The sequence below is a fragment of the Leopardus geoffroyi genome, chromosome A2 (assembly GCF_018350155.1).
Source record: "Leopardus geoffroyi isolate Oge1 chromosome A2, O.geoffroyi_Oge1_pat1.0, whole genome shotgun sequence".
NCBI classification, from domain to species: domain Eukaryota; kingdom Metazoa; phylum Chordata; class Mammalia; order Carnivora; family Felidae; genus Leopardus; species Leopardus geoffroyi.
Genome location: NC_059331.1, coordinates 165,607,421 through 165,626,181, shown reverse-complemented (window position 1 = coordinate 165,626,181; position 18,761 = coordinate 165,607,421). Strand labels below are relative to the sequence as shown.

The 18,761-nt window shown below is 48.6% G+C and overlaps 1 protein-coding gene across 2 annotated transcripts in view; it reads right to left on the bottom strand.

Moving 5' to 3' along the window:
• DPP6 (dipeptidyl peptidase like 6) overlaps nucleotides 1–18,761 on the bottom strand; it is a 950,988-nt gene that overhangs the window by 856,875 nt on the left and 75,352 nt on the right. Inside the window, exon 1 of one of the 2 annotated variants that reach the window (XM_045496270.1) lies at nucleotides 6,299–6,779. The exons of the other annotated variant lie outside the window; for it this stretch is intronic. Coding sequence (XP_045352226.1) covers nucleotides 6,299–6,349 — 51 coding nt within the window. The 5' untranslated portion in view covers nucleotides 6,350–6,779. Of the gene's footprint in view, nucleotides 1–6,298; nucleotides 6,780–18,761 lie in introns of those variants that run through there. 2 annotated transcript variants of the gene reach the window in all.

Here is an 18,761-nt window from a genome sequence, read left to right as displayed (position 1 = left end):
CGTACTACAAGGTCTGGGACATGCTCTTGAGTTCTAAAATGCGGTCCTATCAATCAAAGAAAACCAGCTTCTATAACCAAAAGAGGTCACAAAAATTCTCATCACCAAATTTAAAGCAATGGAAGGAAAAGGAAAAAATTCATTTCCCTCCCCACAAAAAGGATTCCGATATTGTAATTTATAACTAATATACATAGTTAACCCTTGAACAACGTGGGGGTCAGGAGGTCTGACCTCCTGTGCTAGCAACAACCTACATATAATCTTGGACTCCCCCAGCAACTTAACTACTAAGAGTCTACTTCTGACCAGGAGCCTTACTGGTAACACAGTCGGTTAACACGTATTTCGTATATCTGTTATTCCCTGTATTCTTACAATAAAGTAAGCTGAAGAAAATGTTATTAAGAAAATCATAAGGCAAGGAAAATACATTTACATACTCTGCTGTAGTTATCCAAAAAAAGTCCGAGTATACTTGCGCCCGTGCAGCTCAAACCCAAGTTCCTCAAGGGTCCACGGGAGTTTGGTCGGCTTACAGGACTCAGGGCTCCCAAAACCCTTGGAATGTCCTGAATAATAACAGCAATGGCAGCAACTTTTGTCCTAATACTGGCTCTTTTGTTCTCAGTTCCTGAAATCTCTTTAGAGCCATAAATGGGAAATGAGTGTGTTGTTATTCAGAACCAGCCCTTTTCACTACCCCTGAGTTTCTGTTCCGGGTTCATCACAAAGGATGTTGAAGGACACCAATGGAGAGCCAGGTGAAGAGACACAGAGGACAAGGTCTGCAGGGGTCCCACACAGAAGCTTTGGTCTTCAGGAAGTCCCCTAAGGATGGGGGCTGCTTGCCAAGGAAGTTAACCACGTGATAAGAAGGTTGGAACTTTCAGTCCCACCCCAACCTCTGGGCAAGGGAGAGGAGTTAGAGATCAAATCAGTCACCAATGACCAATAATCTAATCAATCGTGCCTATGTAATGAAGCCTTCCTAAAACCCCCAAGGATGGGGCTTGGAAAACTTCTGAGACAGTGAACCAGAACGCGGCCAAGGTGGCGGCACCCCAAACTCCATGGGGACAGAAGCTCCTGTGTTTGAGACCCTCCCAAACCTTGCCCTCTGTGACTCTTGATCTGGCTGTGCATTCACTTCCTTTCACATGCTTTGTAAAAAACCAGGGATCTCTAGTACATGAGCCGGTGTCCTGAGTTCTGGGAGCGCCTCCACCGAATTAATGGAACCCAAGGAGGTCGTCCTGGGAACCTGTGACTTCTACCCAATCTGTCAGAAGCACCTGAACTCCAGATTAGTGTCTGACGTGGGGGCAGGCTTCTGGGACTGAGCCCTCAACCTGTGGGATGTGTGGGATGCTATCTCCAGCCAGCAGTGTTGGAACTGAACTGGATTACAGGACATCCAGCTGGTGTCAGAGAATGGCTTGCTTTATGGTGCTTTAAAAAGCACACACGTTAACCCCTAAAGTGAGCATGAGTTTCAATTTTATTGTAGCTGTACGTGGAAAATACCATACACATGGAATTCTTTCTTGTGTTACCTGATGCGTTAGAACTTGAAGGAGTTCTTAAAAGTAAAAGAAAACAAACGTACGGCTAAAATCAGGGACCTTCCTCACAAAAGCAGTCTACGCCAAGCGTAGAAATGAGCCCCGGTCTCTGCATTTAACACATACACCTGCTTGAGTCCCGCTGTGCACAGCAACTGACCACAGATGATCAACAGAGGCTAATACCTGGAAATGCACCACCTCTTGGCAGTAATAACACAGGATGTTCAAAGTGCCAAAGATGAACGAGTTCTGAGGATTGTCATTGGCATGAGGACAGGACACAGGACAGAGAAATGACTGAGGTACAGCAACGGCCTGCCTAGTATATTTACACATCTCAATGCAAAGTCCCTGCACAGGGAAAAGAGGCCAGCCCTCTGCAAGAGAGTTTTGTTTACAGTATTTCAAATACGACACCCTGAGCTGACCACCCCTTTCTGGGTTTGGGGACTTCTCCCTGGAAATTTCATCAACTTATGTTGATGTGTAAAGTCTTTCCAATCCAGTAAGTCCTCGAAGAGGGGTGCGGGAAATGGACCCTTGTTCCACTCTGTTTTCCTGCACGGGGGATTCATCGAGATTTCCGGAGGAGCTCAGTTACAAGGAAGGGGTTAGCCTAAATGTCACCAGGGTGCCCATTCCTATAAGGAAGCAGGAGCAGTGGTCCCAATTACCCCCCAACAGAGGAGAACCTCTGCATTACTCAAGGCTGTACCCTTGAAAGTCACCTTACAAAGGTGCATGGCGGTTCCCAAGAAGGGCTCGGCACTGGGGGTCTGTGTCCCACACAAATCCCTGTAATTTACTTATAAAGCTCAAAGAGCTTCCTCTGCTCACCTGGGCTCATTACAAGTAGAGCATCGACGTTGAAAGGTCACCATGCTGAATCTAATCAACAGGCGAGCCACTCGAAGGGTCTGGAAATAAGCTCTTACTTCAGGTGGTTCCCATCGAGGGTTTTTATTCAACACAGGAAGGGGACGGCAAGGTCTGAAAAGACACTCTGCTCATAACATCACAGAGATCTCCGGTCAGTGACCAAAGCCCTCAAATCAGTTCCAGCGGCCACAGGAAAAACAGCAGCATTCCCTCTCCAGGGAGTGAATCCCCAGACTGCAACTTTCATTCATAACCAAAAGCAACCAACCACGAGATTCTCAAGTGTCCCTGTGACCCGCAGACCTCTCATCCTCTCCATCCAGTTTCTGAACCTTCACTGACACAAGCCTGGTCACCAGGGGCCCACCTCACCATCATTAGCCCGCCACCTACAGGAAGAGCCACCAGCCTGCCAAGGAAAGACGTGCCCCACAGGGCACGGGGCACAGGGCAGTCCCCAAGGTTTTTGCTTTTAGCCAATCCTTTCTGAGTCTCCGCTCAGCACCTCCGTGTCTGGGAAATGCTCACAGGGACAAAACAGAATTTAGCATATGAAGTAATATCCTCCTGATAATAAAATTTTCTATCGATCTTAGAACCTATCACAAGAGGACGTGCTTCTCCAAAAGAACCTGTCTGATTGAAACAGCAGTTAAGTAAGTACGATATCAATGTATTAATAAGAAAGGAAGGCTGAGCTGAGAACCCATGTGAGTCACCCTGGCCCCCCCCAGATTTTCAAATGGAGATCTTGTGAAAATAGTTATTTTTAAAAATAACTTTTGTTCTGGGAGAATGGGATTTTTGACAATATTAGAAATAAAGTTGGGGCGCCTGAGAGGCTCAGTCAGTCAAGCATCCGACTTCGGCTCAGGTCATGATCTCACAGCTCGTGGGTTCGAGCCCCGTGTTGGGCTCTGTGCTGACGGCTCAGAGCCTGGAGCCTGCTTCAGATTCTCTCTCTCTGCCCCTCCCCCACTCATGCTCTGTCTCTCAAAAATAAATATTTTTTTAAAAAGGAAATAAAGTTTATTAAAATAGAACCCAAGAGGTGGTTTCCACCTATGTTATCCCTTTCACTCGTTTATTAACCCAAATGAGATCAGATGGTATACTGGTAAGTTTGCCTTCTCTTATCACCTGTCAGCAGGAATCGCCCTCCAAAGCAGCGTATGAGGAACAAAGCATTCAGTCAGATTTCAGACGATGAGGGTGCCCTTGTCTCTGGCCCCCGATGGCCACACCATGGACCATGGGAAAGGGGCTGTAGCGATCAACCGTTTACATATCCGGCTGCAGCCGTAGGAGGTGCGGCTCTGACCCTGTTACGGGTACCCAATGTCTCCCTCTCCAATATCAGATCTCACGGGTGCGTCCAGAGAGCCGGGAGGGCTCCAAACTGTGGTGCAGGGTGTGGGCGTGGGTGTGGGTGGGCATCCGCGAGCACGTCCACGCACGACTCTGCAGGATGCAAAATGCTCTTCTCTCCATCACAGACGTGTGGCAGCTTCCCCCGTCGGCGCCAGGCGTGATTCACCCTGTCCCCATCCGGGATGGAAAATAGCACCTGAATCTCAATCAAGCTGCCAGCGAGAAGAGTTTGCCTGTCATGCAGTCCAAGCCAGGCTGCGCTCAGCGAGTCTTCCAAAACGACTGACGAAGAATTAAGGATCAGGAAGTCCCCAAATAACCACTTAAGTGAGGGAGTGATCACTCTATTAAAGCTGCGTGGATGTAGCTGGAACAGGAAATTTCAAAAAAAAATAAAAAGGTACGAACCAGACCACAGGGTAATAACTGCCAATGTAAGAATCGACAGGGTGGTGGAGACTGGATCTCATTTTCTCCTAGGCCAACGACGAGCCGAAAAACACGCCGGGTGGCCACACAATTTGCGAGGCTCGGTTCCACTTGCTCTAATTGTGCTTATTAGCAACAGACACAGAGGACGGCGTGCGGTGAGTGCACGGACCGTCCTTGCTCAGAGCAGGAGGGAAACATGCCTTTAATTCTTCATTTTCCAAAGTAAACCCAGAAGGGGCAAAGCGGGAGGGAAGACTTGAAAAGTCTTTCAGACGGAACCCAAAGATGTTGCTGTGTCTCCACATCCCATCTAAGTCATGAGAAGGGGCACCTGTTTGACAACAGATGTAGGTAACCAATCAACAATCTCTCACTGTATTATCAACATAATTCGTTCAAATTCTTGCTTTCGCCTCGGTCCTAAATGTGAAGGTGTCACTAGCACATTCGGGCAGAATATCAAAGGGGAATTATGGGTGCAGGTGGGAATTCAGTTGGAAAACATTATTCCAAACACGTTTCTGCCCCGTTTATACAAAAAAAAAAAATTATGCTGGACAACACAATGGCTGAAAAGAGAAGGGGAAAATTGGGGAAACGGATGTATTTTCACAAACAAGCAATTAGGTCAGTCAGCCCCAGAACCCACAAACCGACGAAGGCCCTCAAAGGAAGGGCTTGTCATCCGGGGGTGGGGGTAGGGGGGGTCCTGCAAAATAACCCCTTCCATGCAGTCACTGCCTCCCTGAGCTATCTCAGATGACGTGGTGCACATCTCGGGCCAGAAGTCAAGTTCTGCACAGACCTCAGCCGGGCAACAGGTGTCTTGCTGTGGGTGTGGTTAAGCCAGCCGGATATTTGTTCAGTTCGAATACATTTGTCATTCCTGGTCTCTTTTTGTTTAAACCAAGACCTCAACATGGATCACTGACTGGGGTTGCCCCAAACACACCTCCGGCCACCCGCCCCTCCCCCCATCACCCGCCCCCAACCCACCTCATCGACAACTCCAGACCTAGCGCCGGAAAAAATTCCTGCATCTCCAGAGGTGCCCTCAGAAGTAACACGCCAGTCCCCGTCGCGTGGTCCCTCTCTCGCGAAACAAGCACCGGCGAGTGAGGCAAAAATAGAGCCCCTCCTTCTAATCATCCTCCACCAAGACCGCAAGGGTTAAAGCATCACCCAAATAAATACGCACAGGCACACACACAATTTCCACGGAACAAGATGGCAACCTCCTCGTCCTCGCCAGGAGGTTCCAGCGCCCTGACCCCTCGGCCCCACGCCCGGGGCGCAGGGGCCGCGGGGCGCGCGGGGCGCAGGGCAGTGGAGGGGGGAGGGGGAAAGGCTCGCTCGCTGGGAGGCGGAACGCCGGGGTCCTCGAGTTGGTAAAGTTGTCCACGCTAAGCTGGCCCCCGGCCCTGCATCCCTGAGCCGCCCCCCCCCACCCCCTCCACAGTGGTCTCGGGGCGCACGGGAACCCTCGGGGACGCCGTGCCATGACCACGCTCGCTGGCACAGTCGGCCCGGGGCGAGGGGGGGAGCAGGGCCCCGCCGGCCGGGGTGGTGGCGGTGGCGGTGGCGGCGGCCGGAGCAGAGCGAGCGGCGCCGCCCCGAGTGCCAGAGGTTCGCCAACCCCAACAGGTCTCGAGCTCCGGGGACTCGCAGCCCCGAGGCCGCGCTGGCATCAGGGCCCTGGTCCTCACGGCCGCGGCGACCTCCTCTCCCCGCTTCGCCCCCGGGACAGCCCGGGTGGTGGGGTTCTGCTTGGAAGTCTGACCGCCGCCCCTCCTCGCCTCGCACACCAGCCCCGGCCCCCAGCCCCACTCCCGAAGCAGGGGGACGGCGGCGCCGCAAAGTTGCGATGTGCAGATAGACGCCCGACCCTCGGCGCCCCCGGGAAGTGGGGGGGGGGGGCTCCGCAGCGCGCGGCCGGGGGTCGCGGGCGGCCCGGGAGCTCGGGCCTCGCGGGGACAGGACCCCCCCCTCCCCCACCGCCGCTCGTCACCGCGGGCGCCCCGACCCCGCGCCTCGGCCGCCACACTCACCATCACGTTGCCCTGCATTTTAGCGGTCTTGATCATCGCCTTTTCCTTCATGTCTCCGCAAGTCTGCACCGACTTCTGGCCCCGGGAGGAGTAACTTAATCCATCGTCCCGGCGGCAAGGAGACACCGCGCCGGCGATCGCTGGGTGGAGTTGGCTCGGGAGGACCCCAGTTCTTGCAGCTCTTCGGTCTCCCCACCTGCGCCCGCCCCTCGCCTCTCCCGGGCGGATCACAATAGCGATCAACTCTCTCCGGCCGCCGCGGGAGACGCCGAAGCTGCCGGCGGGGAGGGCGCGAGGGTTGCCGCGCTTTCCGCGGCAGCGGGGGCCGGGGGCCGGGGCCGGGGAGCAAGGCCGGCTGCGAGCCGAGCGGGAGCGGGAGCGGGCGGGAGGGCCGGCTCCGACAGCGTGCGTGTCCGCCGGGGGCCGTCAGCGCTCCGCCGGCCACAGCGGCGCGGACCCGAGGGGCGCACGCAGGGACACCGGCGGCGCGGCCGGCCCGGGGCTCCTCCGGCGGGCGGCGTGGGGCGCGCCGGTGGCCGCACTTGTCCCTGGGGGCGGGGGCCCCGGCGGGGCGGCGGCGGCACCAGGGGCGGGCGGGCGAGTGTGTGTGTGCGCGCGTGTGTGTATGTGTGTGTGTGCGCGCCCGCGCGCGTTCACACCGGGTGCTCCGCCAGGACTGGGCTGGACCCGGAAGCCTCGGGCGGCGGCGAGGTGACGCGAGCCCACACTGTTTGGGTAGAGCCGGGAGACGCCCCCTCCCCGGGGGGCCGTGTGTGTGCGCGCGTCGCTGGCACGCTCGGGTCTCCGAACACGCACGAAGGTGCTTTCCGCGGGTGCCGCCGCCGCCTCCTGCCCAGCACGAGCAGCGACCGGCCGCGACTACCTCCGGCTGCGCCCGCGGGAGGGGGACAGGGGCGGGGCAGGGCGAGGCGCGCCGGTCCGCCGCCAGTGCGGCCCGGCCGAGGGCGGGGAGCGGAGGGCAGGCCGGGGACGGCAGCTTATAAATCATGTTGTTGCGAGTTACTAGGGGACACACGTTGCGTCGCCATGGTTGCGCTCCAGATCTGCCTCCGAATCCGCCGCCGCGGCAGCTCCCTGGCCCCGCGGCTCCGCGCGCCCGCCGGCACGGACGCGCTCCGGCCGCACACCTGGCCTCCCGGGCTCCGCTGCCCCGCGGGCCGCCGCCCGGCCGCGGCCCCTCGGGCGTCTTTGTGTCTCCGCCTGTGATCCCAGCGGCTTCCTACGGCCCGGCCTGGCGCCTGTGGGTCTGCCGGGCCCGGGAGCCACTTAGCGTTCGCCCGGGCCCAAACCCGGCCCCCATTCCTGCACCCCAAGCGACAGGTTACCCAGGGACCGCGCCCTGGGTTCCCCGATCTCCACCCCGGGCGCTCCTGGCACTGACCAGTCGCCGCCTGGGGTTCGCTCTCTGGACCACACACGGACGCGCGCTCCCGAGAGCGCGCACGCACAGGGTGGTCAAATTCAAGTGCTGACCCAGCCAGGCCGCTGCCAAGAGCAGACAGAGGATGTCTCCCCGCGCCGCGCCATTCCTCCACGAGGGGCCAGGGCGCTCCAAAACCGGTATTTGGAGCTGCTTCAAGGGACACGGAAACATCAGGCTTCAACTCACGTGTACGCGTGTGTGTGTGTGTGTGTGTGTGTGTGTGTGTGTGTGTCCCGCGCGTGCGCGCTCGCGCCCTCGCCTGGGGGGGCAGTGGCGACGGTGAGAGGCTGGGAGGGGTTGGAGAAGCTTTTCCTTTTTTTTTTTTTTTTTTTTACATTCACAAAAAATCGCGTATCCGAATGAATACGATGCCAGTTTTGAACCCATAGTGGAGCAGAAAATTCTTAGCAATTGCAACAGTAATTATATGTAAGTTACCCACAGTGCCTTCAAGCATGCACTTTATTAGACATTATAGATAATGTATACATAAACACACACAAGCATTTGGTTTACACGTGAAAACTACTTGTCAGTAAGGATCTGGCTTAAGAATTAGGTGGAAGAAATAGGTGAACCAAAGCTAAATCCTTGAAAAGAAGCTGTTAATTTTTTTTTATGTTTTATTTTTGAGAGAGAGAGCGTGAGTGGGCACGGGGGTGGCCAGAGGATCCAAAGCGGGCTCCTAGCCCCGACCCCATGCGGCCCTCCAACTCAGGAACCCTGAGATCATGACCTGAGCGGAAGTCGGCAGTTCTGAGCCACCCAGGCGCCCCTGAAAAGCAGCTTTTAAAGGAACGTGGATTGGCATTTGCCGAAGGTGGAAGGCAGAGGAACATTCCTGCCTTCTGTGTTAGATTGTTAATGACAACTTTTCTCCAGACGTGAACACCCGCGCAATCTTCCTTGTGCTACTGAACTTTGCACTAAACCCACCAGCCCAATGTGGACCAAAAAAAAAAAAAAAAAATTACCACCAACCTAAATTGGTTTGAAGCAACCAAATGAAGGTGGTTCTTCCTCTTCTTTATATGAAGCAGCATTAATTCATCTGGAACCTTCTCTCCTCCATCCCAACAAGAACAGGCCAGTTGGAACTGTCTCCCCACAACCTCCCTTTCTCCATCCCATCACCACATGATGGAGTAGGGAGAGAGAATCCAGAGAAGAGGACAAACATATTTTTTTAACTTGCCATTGTTGTAACTAACTTTTAATTATCTCTGGAAATGGAAAGTGGGATACACTGGATTAAACTTTTGAGTTCATATGTAAATACGTCAGTTGACTGAAGGTCTTCCCAGAACTCACCAAACTGTACCAGCCGAAACCATTCGCGTGGGGCCCCTGTGTCCCATCTGTGCCTGACCTCTGGCAGAAAGGCCCACAGAAATGACAGAGCTAAAAGCAGGCATAAAAAGGGAACACTGAAAACAAAAACAAAACGAGGGAACACTGTACACAATAAAAGAGCAAAGCAGCTCTGAACCACCAGCAGTGACTACTCACTCTTTGCAACTCCTTTTCCTTTAGCCATTGACTTGGGGGAAGCTGGGGGAAGAAAGAATACGGATGGATAAAGAGGGATCCCGAAGAAGGAAAGAAGCCAAGAGTATAGGGAAAGAATGCTTGAAATACGAAGATTCTCCACTGTCGTATTCATTTCAGAGATTAATTTTATGAGGAAACTGGATGAGGAAGTATTATTGGAAGATGGCATGGCCGTTAGACCCTCCCTCCCATCATCTGCTGGTGTCCTCAGTTCCTGCAGCTGTCATTTCCGGTTTCCTTCCCACCTGCAAGGAGAGCATGTCTCCCCATTTCCAACATCGTATCTCGTTAGGCTGCGGCAGACAGACCTGCCACATTTTTGTGCCCAGGCTCTCTCCAAACCTGCCAAATACAGCCACGGGATTTGTCCGTCTTTCTGGTCCATCCTTAACTTGTGTATTGTGTGCATTAGCGACTGCTCTGACTAAAGTAGCTTTTAAGTTGAGACTTTGGCAAAAGACGCAGCTTCACAATTGACATCAGGCAACATTTACAGCAGGAGAGATTCCTCATATCATTTGACCGGTGTTCTTGTTACGTCCTACAAGAGGTTTAACTCTATTCAGGTGAATTCGACCTTAAGGAAACCCAACATGTGAAATCCCCAACGTATTAAAGCGGAAACCTCGGTGGCTTTATTGGTCCGCGTTCTCCAGAGAAACAGACCCAGTAGGACGTGTGCGTGTATATATGTAAATTTATTATAAGGAATTGGCTCACATGAATTGTGTCTTACGAACTGGCATGTCCCAAGAGCTGCAGTCAGCAAGCCGGAGCCCCAAGAGAACCAATCGTCTAAATTCTAGCCCAAAAGTCAACAGACCCAAGACTCAAGATAAGCCGATGTTTCCGTTTGAGCCCAAAGGCAGGAAAAAAACTGATGTCCCGGTTTAAAGCAGTCAGGGGGAAGGAGTGCTCCCTTCATCAGCCTTTTTCTATTCAGGTCTTCAGCTGATTGGACGAGGCCCGCCCACATTAAGGAGACCAATGGTAATCTCATCCCGGAACACCCAGAATAATGTTGGACCAAAATACCTGGGCGCCCCGTGGCCCAGTCGACTTATGAAATTAACCATCAGAGCGCATGGGAAAAGATAGAGACTGCGATCACAAGCTTTTCTTTCACAGATTAAGTCATTGCTGACGTTCTTTAAAACGTGAGCTCTCTTACTGCATTAAAAACATTCATTCTATGTAATTTGATTTATCCTTAAATTTTTCAGGAAGGTAAATTCTGGAAAAAAAAAATGAGATCTGTCAGTAGCGATTTTACAATGGATTCCAGAAAGCATGCAGCAATCAAACAAATTAAGTGAACGTACGCACCCACTCTAATGATATGCCAGGCACAGTGATTTTACTATAGGAAACAGACCTGGTACTCAAAATGTCCACAGTATCTGGCGGGAGACATCAAAATTAACAATATTGACAACAACAATAAGAATACAAGTATGATCCAAGAATATAAAATACAGGGCTTGTGGGATGTTTGGGCAAATATCAGAGAAAACTAAAACAGGAGGTGACAGCTGAAATGCATCTCAAAGGAGCGCTATAAATGTCGATGTTAGGGACTTGGAACTGAGGAAAGGAAGAGCCAGCAAAGGAAGTGCATGAGTAGTTCAGAATGCTAACACACGGCGGGTGCCTCGGTCAAGCCTCTGACTCCAGCTCAGGTCAGGATCTCACGGTTCGTGAGTTCGAGCCCCGCGTGGGGCTCTGGGCTGACAGCTCGGAGCCCGGAGCCCGCTTCGGATTCTGTGTCTCCCTCTCTCTCTGCCCCTCCCTCGCTCATGCTCTGTCTCTGTCTCTCAAAAATAAACAAACATTTTTAAAAAAGAATGCTAACATATGGAAGCACGGGTGGATGATGGGGGCAAGGGTGGGACTAGCTGTGAAAGCCCCGTGGGCCACTGCTTACAGGAAATGCAGAGGCCCAGGCCCTCAAGTAGAGAATAATCCTGCCAGATCCACGACGAGCCTCCTCCAACGCGCCCTACGAAGGCAAAGCGGCAGAAATCCTGCACAAATGTCGAGGAGGAACAATCAAGATGCGGACGTTGTGGCAAACGGTTTGGGTGAGAGAAGCGTCATCTGTGGACCATCCACATGAAACTGGAAAATCTGAGGTCGCCGCATCTCGCACCTGACCCACATCCGGCCCATTCCTTCAGGACCGTGAAGGCACATTACCAAGAGACGGAAACCACGCTGAGTCTCAGCTCCGTGACAACGTGACATTAAAACTGCTCTGCTGGCCACTTACACACTCACCTTGCTTCCAGCTAGAACAGCGCTTCTAAAACCTTAGCGCACGTATTTATTTACGTGTCTGCCTCCGTGTACCACATTCAGGGCATCCTACGTCCTGCTTCTCTCTGCACCTTCGTGCTCTCTGACGGTGACTGATGGCGAGTAGGTGTGCCCTACGTGTTTCTGAAACAAACGAGACGAGGAGTGAAAAGGCACAACGCTCTCCCACCGCACTCGCAACAAAGGGCTGACATTGCACAATGTCTCAATAAATCTCTTTTCTTAAACCCAGCTACGCTGCTCTGTTGATGAAAAAGATCTCAGAGGAATCCCACGTGTATCCATAAACAATCCTCCAAATTTAATGAGAAGACCTTGGTCTTTGGCAATGTTTCACTTTGCCAGAACAGGTCCCAGAGTCAAGGAAATTATTTATTAATTTATTTATTATCTCTCTCTGGCCTCGCTCGATTCAGCACGGTTCCGTGGACGTCACAAGTTTCTCGGGAAAAAGATACTTCTGACCTAATCCTTTATATGAGATAGGCTGGGGTGGTCTTCTATTTCGGGAAATAGACTTCCACGGACCAAAACACATACGGTTCAGAGTCTCTCTTCTCTCCTCGCGCTTGTCTGAACAATAACACGTGTGTTTTATTGAACCCCCCATTGACGGCTGAAGGAATGAAGGCTAGAGACCCTGCGTTTCAGACCCATGGTCAGGCCACACTTCCTCAACATTCCAGGCTAAACCCACTAATTTCAACCACTCAACAAATATTGCCTCCTCATTAGAATTATAGTTAAGACCTCTTGACTCGTGCCATATTTTGTTGGTATTAAGTACTTTCTGGAGAAAGGGTAGGGAGTAACAAACTGTTGATCGCTCTTTTATACATTATCTGTATAGGGAGGGGCGCCTGGGTGGCTCAGCTGGTTAAGCATCCAACTTCAGCTCAGGTCTTGATCTCACCATCTGTGAGTTCGAGCCCTGCGTCGGGCTCTGTGCTGACAGCTCACAGCCTGCAGCTTGCTTCAGATTCTGTGTCTCCTCCTCACTCTGCCCCTCCCCTGCTCATGCCCTGTCTCTCTCTCTCCAACATAAAATTAAAAACATTAAAAAAAAATTTTTTTAAAGAGTATCTGTATAAAGAAGCTTTGTAGATGGGCACATTAGGGGAAAATAAAAGCAGTTAAATGTCTGAGACTCCTATTATCCTTAGGCAATGTGAAATTCCTTCATATAACATCTATTTTACGGAACCAGTGGAGCAGAATATATACTTTTGAATTCCTGGGGAATCTCTTGTAGAAGAGAAATGGCCCAACACTTATGAACTGAAAGTAATGAACGTAGAAAGTGTATTTGGGCAAAGACAGGGATTTCAATTTGCTTACAAGATTCTGCGGCCAGTTTAGGCACCGAGCTGAGAACACACAGATCTCTTGACCTCTGCTTTTCACTGAGCCTAGATCAGATGTGCCCAGAAAGAAATGAAAACCTGAATATTTGTCAGTAAATTTAAGTCCCGTTGTACATCTATGGCTCAGGCATACACACAACACACATGACTTCTTCCCTGCTAAAAATACCACAGGCATATATTTTTTAAAATATAAGCCTGTTTCATTTTTCCACAAAAATAATATTAACTCAAAGCCCCAGTGAGCTGCCATTTCATACCTACTAGAATTGCTATAGTAAAAATGTCGGGGCGCCTGGGTGGCTCAGTCGGTTAAGCGTCTGACTTCATTTCAGGTCATGATCTCACAGATTGTGAGTTCAAACCCCACGTCGGGCTCTGCGCTGACATCTCAGAACCTGGAGCGTGGTTCAGATTCTGTGTCTCCCTCTCTCTCTGTTCCTCCCCCACTCGTGCTCTGCACTCTCTCTTTCAAAAATAAATAAACATTAAAAAAAATTTTTTAAATGTCAGATAAGAAGCGTTGGTGAGGACGCAGCGAAACTGGAAACTTTGCATATTCCTCAGAAACTGGAAACTTTGTATATTCCCGGTGGGAATGTAAAATGGTACAGGTACTATGGAAAATAATCTGGCGCTTCCTCAAAATGCCAGACATAGAGTTACCATTTGACCCAGAGGTTCCAACCTGGGTATAAATACTCAAGAGAATGGAAAACATATGCCTACCGCAACTTGTATACAAATGCCCAGAGCAGCATTATCTACAATAGGAGAAAGGAGGGAATAACCCAAAAGTCCATCAACTAATGGAAGGATAAACAGATGGCATGTCTCTACACAGTGTGATACTATTCACACATAAAAGGAATTAAGTAGATTCGTGGAACAGCATAGAGGAATCTTATAAACATTTTATGCTACATGAAAGAAGCCAGTCACAAAAGACTACATGTGGTAGGATTCCATTTACATGAAATGTCCAAAATAGGGAAATCCACAGACAGATAGAAGTGGTTACCAGACTGGATATGAAGGGGGGAGGGGAAGGGTGTTGGTGATCACAGACCTTAGTTGTAAGGGTTAAATTGTAGTGTAAGGCTAACGTGTAGCTTGAAAAATAACAGCTTTGTTCTGACACTGAAGGTCAAGAGATAACAGGGGCGCCTGGGTGGCGCAGTCGGTTAAGCGTCCGACTTCAGCCAGGTCACGATCTCGCGGTCCGTGAGTTCGAGCCCCGCGTCGGGCTCTGGGCTGATGGCTCAGAGCCTGGAGCCTGTTTCCGATTCTGTGTCTCCCTCTCTCTCTGCCCCTCCCCCGTTCATGCTGTGTCTCTCTCTGTCCCAAAAATAAATAAACGTTGAAGAAAAAAAAAAAAAAATTAAAAAAAAAAAAAAAAAAAAAAAGAGATAACAGCCTTGCTTTACTCTTGTAAATTATGCTTCGTACTCTTGTAAATCAGGCTTCACCAATGAAGGAAACAAAAGCTCAAAGAAAAGAGCATCAGAGGCAAGGTCAAGGAGATCCACTGGCTGCAACTTAGCAGCAAAAAGTCTAAAATAATCACCCCATCCAGCAACTGTTTCTAACTCATCTGGGAACTGTGTCTAAGTCGTATGGGAACTGTTTCTCTGTTCTGTTCCCAGGTGATGATAAAACGATGTAATCGGCCATAAAAACTCTGTACCCCGGCTGTTCGGGGCCACACTCTGATCAAGAGTGTTGGTCCCGATCGGTCGGCCTTGCCTCTCAGTGCAATAAACTTTGTTGTGACTGTCACTGGTGCCCATAGCATTCGGTTTCAGGAGTCGTGTGGATGCAACATAGTGACTGCAAATGGGTACAAGGACACTGTTTTTGGAATGACCAAAATACTCTAAGTTGATGGCTGCACAATTCTGTGCATACTAAAAATTAATGAGTTATACCTTTTAAAAAGGATGGGCTTCTTTGTCCAAAAATATCTCATTTAAACTTTTTTTTTTAAGGAGAGAATTTTAATTTCTTTTTAAGTAGGCTCCATACCCAGTGTGGAGCCCAACATGGGGCTTGAACTCATCACCCTGAGATCGAGACCTGAGCTGAGATCAAGAGTCTGATGCTTAACTGACTGATCCACCCAGGTGCCCCAAAACTTTTTTTTTTTCAACGTTCATTTACTTTTGGGACAGAGAGAGACATAGCATGAATGGGGGAGGGGCAGAGAGAGAGGGAGACACAGAATCGGAAACAGGCTCCAGGCTCTGAGCCATCAGCCCAGAGCCCGACGCGGGGCTCGAACTCACGGACCGCGAGATCGTGACCTGGCTGAAGTCGGACGCTTAACCGACTGCGCCACCCAGGCGCCCCCCAAAACTTTTTAAAAAGACTACTGAGTGAAGAAAAGGAAAACCCTAGGAGGATTCTGCACTGAGAATGCTTTTTTTTTTTTTAATGTTGTTTGCTTTTGAGAGACAGAGAGAGAGTGCATGCACGCAGGGGAGGGGCAGAGAGAGACACAGAATATGAAGCAGGTTCCAGGCTCTGGGCTGTCAGCACAGTGCCTGATATGGGGCTCGAACCCAGGAATTGTGAGATCATGACCTGACCTGAAGTTGGACGCTTAACAGACTGAGTTGCCCAGGCACCCTAGCACTTAAAAGGTTTTTAAGTTTTAACTTAAAGAAGCTAAAATTAGAAATAAAAGGCAACTGCATATGGGAATGGCTACATAATAAAACATGAATTTCTAATTGTGTCAAAAGGTTGACTAACAAAACTTTAAGTAGAAATAAAACATTTAAGGTAAAATCTTATTTAACTATCATTACTTAAGATAAACACATCTTCCTATACACGTATTCTCTATAAATTGTTTATTCATAATATTTGCTTCATTTTTTCCCTGTTCATCTATTTATTTGTTCTCTTATTGATTTGTATTTTTTGGCATTAAGAAAAGTGACTCGACAGGAATTTTAAGTAGCATGTTACTCGTTTGTTGTTCAGCTTTAAACTTCTTTAATGGTCTAATTTTTATAAGTGAATTTCAAATGGTTTTAATGCATTAAGACTGACTTTTGACTTGCTAAGATACTGGGAGAAACCTAAAATACAAAAGCCTGTGTGGAGGCCGCCAAAGCTAGCTTGTTTTCATCTGTAATTTCACTTAGGGGAAAAGAAAAAAGCCTAGGGCAGACATTTTAGGCATGATTTAGGATAAATTCTAAACACAAAACAAAACAAGACAAAAACCCAGACTTCGAGAACTAGCTGGGTCTATTTTGTGAGGTCAGCCCACTTTGAGTGAAGTGAAGGTGCCAATGCACATGGCTGTAGGTGTTGTTAAAGATGACAGACTCATAACCTGAAATGTAGGATTAAGATGCTGGAGTAGAACTTGTATCAATCAGATCTGCCTTTGATGCTGATGGGCCAATGGCCACGGGCAAATGATCACAGCCCTTTTGTATTCTCACAGCTTTGGCAGGTCAGCAAGAGTTCTTAAAGGTGTAGGTGCTCTTTTGCTTTTCTTTCTTTCTTTCTCTCTCTCTCTCTCTTTCTTTTTCCTGCCTTCCTCTTTCTTTCTTCCTCCCTCTTTCTTTCTCTTTCTTTTTTTTCTTCTTCCCTTCCTCTTTCTTCCTCCCTCCCCTTTCTTTCTTTCTTTCTCTTTATTTCTTCCTCCCCCTTTCTTTCTTCCTCCCTCCTCTTACTTTCTTCCTCCCCCTCCCTCCCTCCCTTTCTTTTCTTTTCTTTCTTTCTTTCTTTTCTTTCTTTCTTTCTTTTTCTTTATTCCTCCCTCCCCCTCCCTTTCTTTCTTTCTTCTTCCCTTCCTCTTTCTTCCTCCCTCCTTCTTTCTTTTCTTTCTTTCTTTTTTCTTCCTCCCTCCTCCTTCCTTCCTTCCTTTCTTTCTTTTTCTTCCTCCCTCCCCCTCCCTTTCTTTCTTTCTTTCTTCCTCCCCCTCCCTCCCTTTGTTTCTCTTTCTTTCTTTCTCCCTCCCTTTCTTTCTTTCTTTCTTTCCTTCTTTCTTTCTTCCTCCCTCCCCCTCCCTTTCTTTCTTCCTTCCTTTATTTCTCTTTCTTCCTTTTTTTCTATTTTAAAACCTTACTTCATCCCTTCCAACTACATCTATTGTAACCCCATCCTATTTTTTAAAAAGTTTGTCTGCCTCTTCTTTTCATCTTTCTCTGTCCCTTTATTTCTCCAGAGTCCAAAATGAATGACTCTTAGCAAAGTGGGTATGGAGAGAATGTACCTCAACATGAGGAGGACCACATGTGACACCCTCACAGCCAGCATCATACTCAATGGTGAAAAGTTGAGAGCTTTTCCTCTAAGATCAGAAATGAGACAAAGATGCCCACTCTTGCCACTTTCACTCAACATAGTATTGGAAGTCCTAGCCACAGCAATTAGCCAAGAAAAATAAATAAAAGACATCCAAATTGAAAAGGGAAAAGTAAAACTGTCACTATTTGCAGACGACATCATACTATAGATAGAAAACCCTAAAGATTCCACCAAACACCTGCTCAAACTAAAAAATGAATTCAGCAAATTTGCAGGATACAAAGTTAATATACAGAAATCTGTTGGGTTTCTATACACCAATAACAAACTAGCAGAGGGAGAAATTAAAATTATAATTTTATTCACAATTGCATCAAAAAGAATAAAATAACTAAGAATGAATTTAACCAAGGAGGGAAGAGTTGTACACTGAAAACTATGACATTGATAAAAAAAACTGAAGAAGACACAAATGAATGGAAACATATTCCACACTCATGGATTCCATTGGAGGAATTAATATCATTAAAATGTCCATACTTACCCAAAGCAACATACAGATTCAATGCAACCCCTATCAAAGTCCCAATGGCATCTTCCCACAGAATGGCAACAATTTTTAAATTTCCATGGAACCACAAAAGACCCAAATAGCCAAAACAATCTTGAGAAAGACGAACAAAGCTGGAGAGACCACACTCCCTGATTTCAAACCACACTACAAGATTATAGAAATTAAAACAGTTTGGTATTGGCATAAAAACAGACACATGGACCAATGGAACAGAATAGAGAACCCAGAAATAAACCCACACATATATGGTCAAATGATCATGACAAAGGGGCCAAGAGTATACAATGGAGAAAGGACAGCCTCTACAATAAATGGTGCTGGGAAAACTGGACAGCTACACGCGCAAAAAAAAAAAAAAAAAAAAAAAAAAAAGAAAGAAAGAAAAAGAAAAAGAAAAAAAAAAAAAAAAAGAAAAAGAAACTGGACCACTATTTTACACCAGACACAAAAATTAACTCAAAACAGATGAAAAAGGCTTGATCTAAGACCTGAAATCATAAAGTTCCTAGAAGAAAACATAGGTGGTAAACTCCTTAACATCAGTCTTGGTGACTACTGTTTTTGGATTTGACACCAAAAGCAAAGGCAACAAAAGCAAAAATAAACAAGTGGGACTACATCAAACTGAAAAGATTTTACACAGCACAGGAACCGTCAACAAAATGAAAAGATAGCCTGTGAAATGTGAGAAAATATATGCAAATCATATCTGATAAGGGGTGATATCCAAAATATATAAAGAGCTCCTACCACTCAACAGCAAAAACAATTTGATTTAAAAAATAGAAGCTATGGGGCACCTGCATCGCTCAGTTGGTTAAGTGTCTGATTTCAGCTCGGGTCATAATCTTACCGTTCGTGAGTTCGAGCCCCACGTTGGGTTCCGTGCTGACAGCTCTGAGCCTGGAGCCTGCTTCAGACTCTGTGTCTCCCTCTCTCTCTGCC